Raw genomic sequence first — 14,147 nt, 5'->3', positions numbered from 1 at the left:
GCCGGTGCTAGTCGAAGATGGGGCCGCTGCCGGCTGCGGTGTCGCGCGGTGCAGCTGCTCGGCACGCTGGCCACGCCGCCGCCACCGGCTTGATGGCAGACAGCTTGCAGGCGCAGCTGGCCGCCTGGAGTCAGCGGCCTGTGCTTGAGCTGGCCATGCCATTCGGCATTCGCTGACATGAAGACCAGCCAGTGACCGTATACATTCCTGCCGCGTGTCGTCCAGCTGGCGCTCAGCTCCGGCAACGCGGAGCTAAGACCTCCGGGCTCCGCGTGCCAGCTTGCTGAAAGCCGTGACCGCGTTCACACTAGGACTAGGTGAACCGCTTGCTACACGGCGCTATCACGAATGAGGCATTTACGCGATAATAACCAGTTCAGAAGTCTTGTACTTACGCGAAAAGCTGAACGAAGGGGTCCAAATGGGTGAATTCCAGATAAAAAGGTCAAATTAGGTCACGCTGGGTCATTTCAGGTCACAAAGGTCACTTTAGGTCACCTCAGGTCACCCTGGGTCAGGTCAGGTCACAGAGGTCACCCAGGGTCACGATGGGTCAGGCCAAGTCACAGAGGTCACCTTAAGTCGCAATGGGTTGGAACACATTGGTCAGGGCTATCATGGGCCGATGACGTCATTCCTGCTCATCAGCTGGCTACAACATCGGCCTATGGCACAGCATTACGGTGTCACCCCCCTGCCGCCGAGCCACCCGCTCAGCGACTGCCCGCCGCCGGCGATGCGCCGCATTATATAGGGGGGCTGGGCGCGCGCCGACCAATCAGCGGCCGCCGCAGCCGCCGCGTCATCACCGCCGGCAGAGCTGCAGGTTGCAGCGCCGGCGCGCGCTGCCGGCGGCCGATACGAACGGCCGCCGCTCCCCAACATTATCTTCAACCAGCTCGGACTCGGAGTGTAATCGCCACGCCGATTGTGGATTGCTCTTGATCGTCAATACATACATACATACATACATATCTCTCCCTCTCCCTCTCTGTCTCTGCCTCTGCCTCTCTCTCTCTCTCTTTCGCCCTCCCCCCAATCCTCCTCCCTCTCTCTCATCTCATCATCACCCACCTTCCTTATCAGTTATCACTCTGTCACCTGCGTTCTCCATCCGCCCATCCATCGTCCATCTCTCCGTTCGTCCGTCCATCTGTCTCTCTGTCTGTTTTTCCGTCCGTTCGCCCGCCCGCCCGTCGGTCCGTCCGTTCGTCCGCTCGCACGCCCGTCCGTCCGCTCAGTCCGTCCGTCCGTCCATCTCTCCGATCGTCCGTCTGTCCATCTCTCCGATCGTCCGTCCGTCTTTCCGTCTGTTCTTGCTAGGTCTGTGGTGCCTCTGTCAGGCCTGTGGTGCCCCTGCGGAGAAGGACCACAGCCCTAGTAGGGTCACCACAGGCTTGTCAGGTCAGGCACACCATAGGCCTGTCAGGAGCACCATAGGCCTTGCAAGAGCACCACAGGTCTTCCAGGGGCACCACAGACCTTCTGGGGGCACCAGAGTCCAGAGGTCTGCCAGGGGCACCACGGGCCTTTCGGAGGTACGTCAGGCTTGTGAGGGGCACCACATGCCTAGCAAGGATGGACGGACAGACGGGCGGACGGAGAGAGATAAATGGACGGACGGAGACGCAGGTGACAGAGTGATAAGGAAGGTGGGTGATGATGAGATGAGAGAGGGAGCGAGAGAGGGAGATAGAGATTAGAGAGAGAGAGAGGGAGAGAGAGGAGAGAGAGGGAGATGAAGAGAGAGGGAGATAGAGAGGGAGAGAGTGTGAGAGAGAGAGATAGAGAGAGAGGGAGATAGAGATAGAGAGAGAGAGAGGGAGATAGATAGAGGGGAGATAGAGAGGGAGAGAGAGAGAGATAGAGAGAGAGAGAGAGAGGGAGATAGAGAGAGAGAGAGAGAGGGAGAGAGGGAAGGAGAGAGAAGCAGATGAGAAAGAGAGAGGGAGGGAGAGAGAAGCAGATGAGAGAGAGAGAGAGAGAGAGAGAGAGAGAGAGAGAGAGGGGGGAGAGAGGGAATGTGCATAGAAGTCGGTAAGGGCTATTATTATATTGCTTTTTTTTAATTCGAAAAACATTTTGGATTTTTTGGCTATTATATTTAAAAACAATATTTTGATTTTGATTTGGGATCTACAATTCAAAAATTTCAAAATTTTGAAATAACAGTTAAGGAGCCCTGGTAATTTTACACCTTTAATATCCTAAACGTTTTTCTGTATCTTCAAAACTATAAGCCTGACAGCTCTTCCCGCGAAAGCTTTTTTTGGCGGAAATTGCACAACATGACGTCACTCTGACGTCATTTGCGGCCAATCTATCATAGCCCCTGCAAAAATTTTTGGTCACAATGTGTTAAATTGATGCCCGGGAGGGTATTGAAAGTTTGGTGACGATCGGCGCAGCGGTTCTGGAGATATATCGAAAAGTCTGGAGGGGGTGGCAAAATAGCCCCCGGCCCCACCAGGGCGCGGGTTAAATAGGTACGAAGCTATTTCTATAGCGAAACCAGCATAAGGGGCTCGAAAGGATGATTCGCGACAGTCAAAATTAGGTTATCTTTGATTTTTCGTACTTTGAGAACCGAGTCGGTGAAAAATCGATCGAAATTCTACCATGATTCCGAATGGTGTTTATTTCTACCTAAAAACTTAACAATCTAAGCAAAATAAGGAACTAGTTTGCATACCAATATTTTTTAAGGGACGAAAAGCTAAGGTAGTGGTCGGCAGCTTGCTACCCGGCGGCGATTGGTATCGGCAAAAATAGAAATTGGCTTTTACTAACTGCTGTCATTCGATTTTCTAAGGGAGTATAATTTACTGAGATGCGTTTCTGGCGTTTCGATCAAAGTACATAATTCGTCAAGTACGATATCAACTTTATTCAGAAAAAAGTTGTTTGTTTTGAGGTGTATTGTAAATTGAAGCTGTTAGCGAGCAATGACATATAGATCATCCTGCCCGTCGAACCTTTCCTGCAGGCTTCATCTGGCCCCCTGTAAAAATTGATTTCTTATCATTGTGCTAAACCGTGCCTCTGAGTGCTACACAGGGAGCTCCTTTTCTCGCTACCCATAATGCATCGCATCACCACCGATCGGAGGTACTGCGCCGTAGCTTCTTAGCTATGACGCCCATACACAAACTCCTAGCTGCGGCGTCTATATAGGTAGGTACTGCCTCGTGACTACGTCGCTATGGAACTGCGCATTGCTAGGTCCGTAGATAACATGTCTGATCGATTTACACTCGGTTGGTATTTCATATCCCGACCTTTACCTACATAGCACGTGCCTTCTCTTTGTTGCAGCCGTCGCTCGACCGCCGGACATTCGTCGTGCAGGATTCGTTGCAAGTTGCAGTTGTAGACGCCAGTTGCATAAGCCGCCTTCTCCGCCGAAGGGATACACCGTCGCGTGTACCGCGGCTGTAAATCGATTCAGGGAATATCGACATACTACCGGATACATCGTACATCATGACGCAGCAGTTCTTCTTCCGTCAGGTATGTGTGGTTTTGACAGGAGCGCTGTCGAAATAGGGATGTGAGATTGAATAAACAGTGCCGGGGGGGGGGGGGGGTATATACGCAAATTACCCGTGTACTGTGTAAGTGTATTTTTGTTAATCGTTCTACATGCAACTAAGATTTTTTTCTTTAGCCATGAGTCTGTCTTTCTTGCGATCCAGTGATGTTCTGAATGTTTGCTTTTGCTAATACGGCATACTTTTTATTTCATCAACGAACTGTAACTTAGTCGTGGCATTCTGAAGTCACTCTAACATTTGGTGTTGGTGTGCCAGCACAACTACACGGCTCTATTCAGCTCTCCCGCCACGATCGTATCGAGGACAGCGGCGCAGATAGGTACTACAAACATTATATACGGTAGTCCTGAGCTATCGGGCGTCCTCAGCTATAATCCATATTGACATTGCATTGTTGGGTCCTTGAACTGACAATCGGAGCATCGGCAAGCCCGTTTTAAATCGATTGTTTTATTGTTCGCCCGTGGGTGAGGTGATCATATTAGGAAATGGATGCATTCAGTATTCACTACGTATTTTGATTGGACCAAAATGGAGTGTATGCTAATATGCAATGCTGAAATTGATTGCCTCTGTCTCGTACTTTCCCGTGCTAGTGAATTCCGACGATGACCTGTGCAGTCTAGGAGCAAAAAACAAACAAACAAACAAACAAACAAACAAAAACAAAACAAAAAACAATTCATCGTGGAGTGAGCCCAGTTCTCTTACTTATCTTTCTACTACCGCCCTCCCGCTCATTTCAGACAGCTCTCGCCCAAATAGCTCCGTACAATCAGCTCCCGCCTGCTCCCATTATTTCCCCTTACAATCTCCCACCTTTCCTCAATAACCCCCGGCAAGATAACGCTCCTGCCAGTATCCCACCATTACCCAATATAGCTCTATTCCCGATAAATTCCCTTTCTCGCATCTCACTATTATCACCGATTTATCACGCACAGATATGCTGAGTAACTCGGGACTCCTCTTGACTTAAGTCCTTTGATCCATCTTACCCTCCCAGCATTCGTTCTCTCTTTGACCGTGACATTTACATGGCAGTACCCACCTGCTGGCGGACCCGTGCTGTCATAACACCACTTCTCCGTATATTTGCAGTTGTTTGACCGTGTAAGCTGCACCTACACCTACCTATATACTGGCCGACCCGTGGTGTTGCACCCGTTCTCCGTGCATTTACAGCTGTTTGATCGTGAGAGTTGCACCTACACCTATCTTCTGGCGGACCTGTGGTGTTACCTCCCTCCTCGGTGTATTTGCAGTTGTTTGACCGTGAGAGTTGCACCTTATTACACCTACCTATACTGGCGGACCCGTGCTGTAGCACCCCTTCTCTGTATATTTACAGTTGTTTGACCGTGAGAGCTGCACCTACACCTACCTATACTGGCGGACCCGTGGTGTTACACCCATCTCCGGTGTATTTACAGCTTTTTGATCGTGAAAGTTACACTTACACCTATACCTACTGGCTAATTCGTGCCATAACAGCCGTCCTCCGCATATTTGCAGTTATTTGACCGTGAGAGTTGCACCTACACCTACCTACTGGCCGACCCGTGCTCCAAAGAGGCCGTTCTCATCGATCCAGTAATCGAACTCTCCGATCGAGATGCCACTCTTGTCAAAGATCTCGGTCTGAAACTCGTCTATGTCAGTAAGTAAACGTGGCACCGCAATGACTCAGTTTGGCACCAGATTGGGTCAGGCATCACCAAAATGTGAGGGAGGTAGAATTGGCTGCCTTAGCACCAAAATGTGCGAATAAGGGAATAAGGATGGGTGAGTCTGACACAGAAATGTGCATATTACTGGCTTTAACGTGTCTGTTTATACTGGTAATGTACTGGATTGGATAGCTCACTGAAATGTGCTCGTTGAGTTCAAGAATGGGTCACTTAGACGCTAAATGCTTCAGTTGGAGCTTGGTATGACATCAAACGTTTGTATGAAAAAATTTCAAGCGTGTGTTGTGAGGCAGCCAAACATCCGTGCTGGCGCACTTCAGTCAAACTACTGAATTCAAGGGATAACAGTCGTGTGCACAATATAAAACATCGACGGTAAAAAAGAGATGAATATCATTATGCCCTGCTGCCTTAATTAATTTATTCTGATCGCTAACCCTTCCTCCCTCCCCCCCCCCCTTCTTTCAACAGTCAACACTCACATGCACGCCGACCACATAACCGGCACTGGCCGTCTGAAGCGACTCGTCCCCGGCTGTCGGTCGGTCATCTCGGCCACATCGGGTGCCGAGGCCGACATTAAACTGGCTGACGGTGATAAGGTCAAGTTTGGAGCGCTCGAACTGGAGGTGCGAGCTACACCCGGACACACGGAAGGTACGTGGGTTCGAATCCCGCCGGGGGTGAGGGTTTTTTGTTGTAACATTGCTGGTTGTAGTTTGGTTGGAGCGTCTAGTTAAGGTGCTAAGAGTGGACGGTTTGCTTCGAGGGTTAACTGGCAGATTCTTGATAAAGTTTTAATTGTTTTTATCCCGGCCTCTATCTCGTTTTTGGGCTGTGTGTTCTCTCCCTGGGGCATTCCACGTCAAATCGAACAAAATCGGCTGTTTTGCACCTTACCATCAGCGATTTCATTATAAATTTGTGAGCGAGTTCCTGTGTCGCCCCGAACATTACATTCATGTTTTTTGCACATTCTGACCACAGGTCTTCTAAATATAGGGCATCGAATTTTTACAAAATGTTGCATCTTTATATTTTTGAACGACCATAACTTTGGTTGTACTTGTTTGATTTGAATGAAATAAACCTTACTGTTAAGGTAATTTCTTAAGCATTTGTTTAGAATTGCACCTACTTAAATATATGACCTTGAAATTTGCTTAACTCTGTTCTTAAGCACAAAAATTGAAATAGCAAAAAACACGTCACCTTCGATTTAGTTAAGCACAAAAATTGAAATAGCAAAAAAACACGTCACCTTCGATTTGGCTAATTTTCATATATTTTATTGCCTACCATATTCTTAACAACCTGTGAAAAAATTAGAGTGGGCCATTCATACGTTTTGAAGAAAATGGCACATATGCAAATGTATGTTAGCACGCGCAGTGGAGGGGGAAGAGTGAATTTCGCCCCACCTCTCCTGTTTTTCGCCAATATCTCATACTTATTAATGCGAAATTAATTATAGCTACCTGTCCAAAATTGAATTGCACATCTCATCGCGCAAGCAAGAAGAAAATCGGTTCACAACTGGTCTAGTAACAGCGGTGTAAAGTGAACATCCTGTCGCCGCGGCGACGCGGCGACTCGGCAGCCGGCGCCGACCGCTAGCCGCCGCCTGAATTGTAGACTGTGCCGGGACGGAACGGAACGGTTCCGTCTTTACATCGCGCTCCTTACCGCTGATTACGTTCGATTCGCGTCAAATTTTGTGAGAAGACTAACAACTGTACAGGCAATCTTATGGTGTAAGAATTTTGAAAATCTGTTGGTAAACAATTGAAATATGAACGTGTAAACACAAAATTGTGATTGCTGCGTTTCCCGCGTCGGCCGATCCCGCCTCAGCCGGCGACATGTTACTCTTAGCAGGTCTCTAACTGCCATATTTATTATTGGATTAACTAGAAATTCCCCATACATACTCGAAAATGTATAATCTTTCGTATAGTGAAGATAAAAAGACGTGAAGATATCGTTGCGTGATAATGTTTTCCTAGAATTTTTGGCTTCATGATGCATTTCCACACGGCTCAAAATTCACCGCAAAATACCGTTTGCCTGAGACACTAGTTATGGAACTTGAATGCTTGACTACAATGACTATGTATTTCCATTCTCGCAGAGTTTGGGATATCAATAATCAGCAATCATTCATTTCAGAAAGTGTACACAAGCAAGCATGTCTTGACTCTGTCTTTCAAGGTCACGCGCGGTTGCGTGATGTTGATGCATGAAAACGGCGTTTGCCGCGAGAGTTATGAATGGCCCACTCCAATTTTTTCACAGATGGTTAGGAACATTGTGACGGACATAATATGTAAAAATTACCCGAATCGAAGGTGACGTGTTTTTTTGCTATTTAAATTTTTCTGTTTTAATTCAAGGTCAAATGCATTTCAAGGTCACTTCAATTTAATTTTATAATTAAAAATCAAAGCCTTATCAATTGCCTACAAGACCCTGTTAATATCATTTTGATACCAGAAAAGGAACCAGAGTTATAGACATTTAAAAAATTGATGTGTGGCATTTTTGGCTATATTCGATGACCTATATCTCAGCGATACTTTATCAAATTTCGAAAATATTATACGTAACTCAGTTTTGAACCATGCCCAGTCTGCCTACAAATTTTCAGAAAAATCGAAGGGGATGACGGATTTCGGTGTTTGATTTGACGTGGAATGCCCCCCCTTCCTTCTCTTACTCGCCTCTCTCTCTCTCTCTCTCTCTCTCTCTCTCTCTCTCTCTCTCTCTCTCTCTCTCTCTCTCTCTCTCTCTCTCTCTCTCTCTCTCTCTCTCTCTCGCTCTCGCTCTCGCTCTCTCTCTCTCTCGCTCTCGCTCTCTCTCTCTCTCTCTCTCTCTCTCTCTCTCTCTCTCTCTCTCTCTCTCTCTCTCCCTCCCTCTCTCTCTCCCTCTCCCTCTCCCTCTCCCTCTCCCTCTCCCTCTCCCTCTCCCTCTCCCTCTCCCTTCTCGTCCCTCCGTCCTCTTTCTCAGACTCAGCTCCGAACTACTAACCATTCCCCCTCCTGTCCACTGTCCTTCCCCTGTCCACTGGCCCTGTGTTCTAATCCCCCCCCCCTCTGTTCACAGGCTGTGTCACATACGTGCTCCACTCCCAGAGGATGTGTTTCACCGGAGACGCTCTTCTTATCCGCGGCTGTGGTAGAACTGACTTCCAGGTAAGGCCTGTGAATGGGACTGGCGACATACTTCCGCCTGAGATCAGATGGTAACTAGTTACTCTGAATAGTTTGAATTCGTTATCAGTGGTTTTTACTAGCGATGGATGGCTTTGTTAGGTGTGGTTAAACTGGTATGGTACAGCTAGCTACAGCATTAGAATGTGATCGTCGTTAGATGCATCGCTAGAGGTTGTTAACCGATTACGAGGATTCATGTTAAGTGGTAAGGGTTCGTTGGGTCCCGGTGACCTAAAATCAAATCGACCAACTCCATATGTCCCGATGGTCCTTAGTTCAAATCATCATAAGGTCGACACCATTGAGAACCACAGGGTGACGAACTCTTTTGCATACAGGATGGCTTCTGGGGCACCGTGTATGGGTCGGGCTCTAGTTTCACACCCTGTATGACTCTAACTCAGACTCACAGAGCGACTCCAGTGACACTGTGTGATCACTGACTATGGCAGGCTCCAGAAGGCGGCTCCAGCGACACCCTGTATGACTATGACTCCATCCAGTGACACCCTGTATGTCTGACTATTACTCTATCCAGTGACACCCAGTATGACTGGCTATGACTCTATCCAGTGACACGCTGTATGACTCTTACTCTGACTCCACAGGGCGGCTCCAGCAACACCCTGTATGTCTGACTATGACTCCATCCAGTGACACCCTGTATGACTGGCTATGACTCCATCCAGTGACACCGTGTATGACTCTGACTCTGACTCCACAGGGCGGCTCCAGTGACACCCTGTATGACTCGGTCCACGGCCGGATCTTCTCACTGCCAGAAGACTACACCGTCTATCCGGCTCACGATTATAAAGGTAAGATTCTACTACGGATACGATCATATAAGGCGAGAATATTATTTTTCCACGTACTGCGGTAGAAGTGGCAAGATTACCTGCTCTTTCACGATTAGTAATGTTAGGGTTGAGCACTTGTCTCCCATGTCGATTGTATGTGTCAGAACTCCCAGGTCATGATACAAATAATTGCTGTGTGTTTCTTTTCTCTACATATCGTCTTAGCATAGCTAAGAGCTTTCCAAAAGGAAGATATATGTAGAGAGGCTAGATTACGGCATCAGTTTTAAATAGCAGAGACCATGCGAATAAATTGTTTGAAAAACCAAGCCATTCCTCGATGTAGAATGTGGTAACGGTATTACTCACAAATATAGCCGTGAGAGTCACACTATCTCACAACTGCCAAATTTGACGGCCCGGACATTGCACGAATTCCGCTCAGAGAATATATTGTACGCACTGAATTAACCTGTGTTATGAGTCTATGACTCACAGTGAATTTTGGACACTAAAAATGTGATGCACTCAGCTCAGAGTTCAGACGACTTGTTCCCATTTGACACTGACATAGTTTAGGCCCGCTGCAACTGAGGACGGAGGGGTTGAACTGTGCTAAGGTTTTGTCGAATAATATGCACAAAATAAAAGTTTACACACGTGGTTTTACTTTTACGCACGCGCCCTAATTATTGTGTCTTTGTGTTGAATTTGGGTTGAAGAAGCACCAAAAACCGCGTTTACAGAGTGATGCTTCCGCACAAATCGTGTGAATCATTGTGTATTTTGGTGTCCAATCTTAGTCACTGTTGTGAAAATGATACGTTTTACGTCGCTAAACTTAATGAATCTAGTAATCGTTGATCACATAAATAGGGGCCTATAACAGATTTACAGGTATTACAAAATTCTGATACGCGATATAACTTGGACAGTGTGACTGCAACGAGAGAGCATTGGTGTAAAGAATTGTGATAAGAGACACTCACTTGAATCATTATCCTACATCCCCAACTCCTCTATGTAAAGTCACATCCATTTTTTTTTTAAATAAATTTTACTAATGTTTTCACCGGACAGATCGACAGAGCCGGGAGCCCACGCTTAGCAGAGCTTGTTGCGTAGACCCCGACCCCTCCCCCTGATCGCGCATTTCCGGGTAACAGGAAAAATTGGATGGTTAAGTTTAACGTGCCCTTCAAATCCGGACACGGCCTGTCCCACTCAACTGACTTCAACTGACTTCAACTGCCCCACCAACCGCAGACCATACCCGCCAGGAGTCGGATTTAACCGAATCCCACCCTTCCCTCCCCCTCTTTCCCAGGTCAAACAGCCACCACCGTCGGCGAAGAGAAGCGCTACAACCCGCGTCTGACACGCAACAAACAGGAATTTAACGCTATTATGGCTGGTCTGAACCTCGCCTACCCGAAGAAGATAGATGTGGCGCTCCCCGCGAACAAAGTGTGCGGGCTACATAACATTCCCGAGGAGGTGGCCGCCATGCTGGGGGATGCGAAGTAGGTAGGGACAGAGAGAGGGGGGAGAGAGGGGACAGTGGGGGAGAGGTGGGGTGATGAGAGGGAGAGGGAAAAAGTCGGGTAGGGAGTGTAAGGATGAGATAGAATGAGATAGGATGAGATAGGATGAGATAGGATGAAATGAGATAAGTAGTTGGGGACAGAGAGAGGGGACAGAGGGGGAAGAGAGGGGGAGAAAGAGGTAGGGGGTGGAAGGATGAGACAGGAAGGATAGGGAAGTAGTGGAAGGAGAGGAGAAGCAATACATATGAGGGAGACCTTATGATTCAATGAGGGAAGGTAATTAATTTAGACTACAGGGGGAAAATGATGAAAAGGAATGAGGATAGAAAACGTGTTAGGGGAGCTATGTAGAGTAATGAGTAGAATGTGGATCATTAGTGGAGAGGAGAGCGATGATTTTCAGAAGACCACGAGAGAGAACGTAACGGGTCAGAAAGAGGGTGGGATGAAGAGCACAGAGGGGGGAGGAGAGAGCGGGATGAGGAGAGTGAGGACGGAGAGGCTACTAAAGGAATTCAGACTGACGACGTGTTTACTAGGCTCTGAGACGTAACGAAATCGACGCCGCTGGAGCATATAACATAAGATAGAAGTGATAGTTGGAATCAAACTTAGGTTTTATCACAGATTGGGGTACCGTAATTCCATCCACGCACAGTAGTAACACAGCTTTTCGGGGTTGCATTAGCATAAGCTGCTGCGCGGCGCTCGCACACGTACTTTTTCACTTAGATGGGCTGTGTCTATTTGGAATAGAAGCTATGCTTGGTAGGGGGACTTAGGCAGAACTAGACATAGTGATAAGAGTATAGTTAAGTAATGATGTATTTACTCGTGTAGGGTAGCTAGGTATGAGAAATAGCGCGCTCAATTATACTCAATAATTATGGTTAATCAAAATTATCGTTACTTTTGTGTGCCTTACAACAGACATCTTAAGCACTGTTGCGTGTTAACTGGTAGAGGCTTGTACTAGTATATTTTGCTGTTAGATGATAACTTCCTCAACTCTATTTCGTCTTTTTTGCAAATGTGTGTCCTCAGCTATTGTGCTTGAAGGGGCTTACTTAAGATGAAAAGGTGTGTTTGATTTCGCAGTGTTAGTTGCAGTAGAGATATGTGGTAATTGCAATATTGTTGCTTAGGACGCGGGCTTTGTATTTGATTTTTGAAAGATGATAATGGATACTTTGACATTTTTGAAGCTTATTGTGTAATGGTCATCATAATAATCCTATCCTAAGTATTACTAACCCATGCCAGTAACAACTCATGCTTACGTGCTTTAATTGCTTTAGGTATGCTTTGTCTTCGCACCGTTTCCATGGCAACGGCATTGCGTGATCGTGTAGATACTTATCGGTCGCAGCGGTCGCAATGTCAATTTCAAACCTCCGATTATCAGCTTTTCTGGCCATTGCATGGCAATTTACTAGCAATTTACTATGCTGGTTTAAGAAAGTGTGTTTTTATGGCACATGGTGGTTATTGCATTTATCCTTTATTTGTTAGTTGAGCTTGTCATATAACTGGGGCGTTTAAGTCGCTGAGGAGCTAGCATTAAAGATAACTCAATAGTTTATGCACACGTTCAATGATGTTATCGTCTGATTCAAATCTGTACGCCAGTCAACATTTATTTGTTATCTTGTTCTTGTTGTTTATCATTTAATCATTCTGTAGTGAAAACTATGATTGTGTAGATGGCTTATCTCTAGTGCTACACTGGCCCCTAATCAACCATGCGGCCTTAGAAATGATGCAATAAACAGTGATTGGTCAGTGGACGAATTGCTGGTGCGGGCTACAATCAATACCGTGTCGCGAGGACTCTGGTGATGGGAATCAAAATAGGTGTTCATCTATATCACATCCGTCCAATATAGAATGCAGCCCGCGATCCGGCGGCTTTGGTAACTGGCGGCCTTACTCCAAAGCGGTGTGATACTGTATATGTCTTGGTGTGAGACGGGTTACATTGGATGCGATGTTGTAAAACTATCCTAATTTTGCCGTTCTTTTTCTGATGATTCTCATATTCATTTTGCTGTGGATATCTTGCTGATATACGCATGATTCGTGGCACGAATAGCCATACAATTTGTCGTTCCTTTGTTCCAAAATGACATTTTTTCCTCAATTTCACCTTTTGCCTGTGCCCGGCTTTTTCACATGTGATTTGTGTCAGATAACATCGCAGCGTTTTAGCTTTTCGGGCTGATGCACTAATTTTCTGTCATACTATTTATCATTTATCCTACGATTGACCTTAATTCTAATTTGCCACATCTTTCCAATTTTCTATTTCAATTGTTTCGTTTATTGTTTGCTGACTTCTCATCCTATTATCCATGCGCGTTTGACGCCAAGCCCGTCACTCTCTCTCTCTCTCTCTCTCTTTCTTCACAGACCAGCGTCCTCACCTAAGCTCCGCCACGGCGCCTGTTCGTCATCCTCTGCACCAACATCTCCCGCCGGTTCTTCTCTGCCCTCCTCTTCCTCCGCGCCTGCCACCGCCCCTGTCACCGACCCCACCCCCTCCCGGCCCCCGCGGCGCCGCCGCCGCAGGAGGGGGTCCCCGTGCGCCTGCCACCCGCGCCGAGCCAGCGACCGACGGCCGGCCTCCGGGGCGGTCAGGTCGTGTCAGGCCGCCCGGCTACCGGCCAATCAGCGGCGGCCGCGCCGGCGGTGAGCGCCAATCAGAGGCGAGGGGAAGGGCGGCGGCCGATCAGAGGCGAGGGGGAAGCGCGGCGGCCAATCAGAGGCGAGGGGGAAGAATAGCAGCCAATGAGAGGTGAAAGCGGTGTCTTTTGACCAATCTGCGCAAGGGAAATGTAAAATCGTGGGTTGTGGTTGTGATTTCGATTGCGGGTGAATTGGATTTTTTATTGAAATGGTATCCGAATGCTGTTAGCTTCTGTCAATGATAACATCCATATGACGCAGACTTTCGATGCTCTAGGCCCAGTTTATTGATGCTTCTAAATGATGTGAAGTGAACCGATATAAGCAAATGCTGATTTGAGTGTTCATGTGAGGTTTTGTCGGACTATGCACGAATAACGAAATGATCGTATTGTTGCGCTGTGTGATCAATGAGCGAGTGTTTACGCATGGGGAAATTGTGCTGTATTTACGCGGACTGCGAGCCGAGTTGTGCTTGATCAACGAATGATGTGTCGCAATGCAATATGAAAGAAATTCGCCAGTAGAGAATGTTTGGTGTTTTTCATCAAATCCCTGTATGACACCGTGCTTTATGAACAAGTAGCTCCACGCTTAATTATGCTGTATGAACGCATCACTTTAATTCGCTATCGATAAATACACCATAAAAAGAGTA

The 14,147-nt window shown here is 47.1% G+C and overlaps 1 protein-coding gene across 4 annotated transcripts in view; it reads left to right on the top strand.

Moving 5' to 3' along the window:
* LOC122372921 (persulfide dioxygenase ETHE1 homolog, mitochondrial-like) overlaps positions 1–14,147 on the top strand; it is a 29,383-nt gene extending 15,236 nt beyond the window's left edge. The window contains exons 2-9 of one of the 4 annotated variants that reach the window (XR_006254951.1): positions 3,316–3,510; positions 5,070–5,214; positions 5,717–5,902; positions 8,348–8,436; positions 9,182–9,275; positions 10,585–10,784; positions 13,214–13,307; positions 13,387–13,405. Coding sequence is in view for 3 of the 4 variants with exons in the window: in XM_043350601.1 (XP_043206536.1) it covers positions 3,484–3,510; positions 5,070–5,214; positions 5,717–5,902; positions 8,348–8,436; positions 9,182–9,275; positions 10,585–10,780; positions 13,214–13,307; positions 13,387–13,602 (1,047 nt within the window). In the remaining variant the exon portion in view is untranslated. Of the gene's footprint in view, positions 1–3,315; positions 3,511–5,069; positions 5,215–5,716; positions 5,903–8,347; positions 8,437–9,181; positions 9,276–10,584; positions 10,785–13,213 lie in introns of all 4 variants that reach the window. The other 3 variants (XM_043350601.1, XM_043350602.1, XM_043350603.1) reach the window with 3 other exon arrangements.

The sequence above is a fragment of the Amphibalanus amphitrite genome, unplaced genomic scaffold (assembly GCF_019059575.1).
Source record: "Amphibalanus amphitrite isolate SeventyFive unplaced genomic scaffold, NRLGWU_Aamphi_draft 001419F_arrow, whole genome shotgun sequence".
Taxonomy (NCBI): domain Eukaryota; kingdom Metazoa; phylum Arthropoda; class Thecostraca; order Balanomorpha; family Balanidae; genus Amphibalanus; species Amphibalanus amphitrite.
Note: the sequence above shows the minus strand (reverse complement) of the source record. Positions and strands in the feature narration are given on the sequence as shown.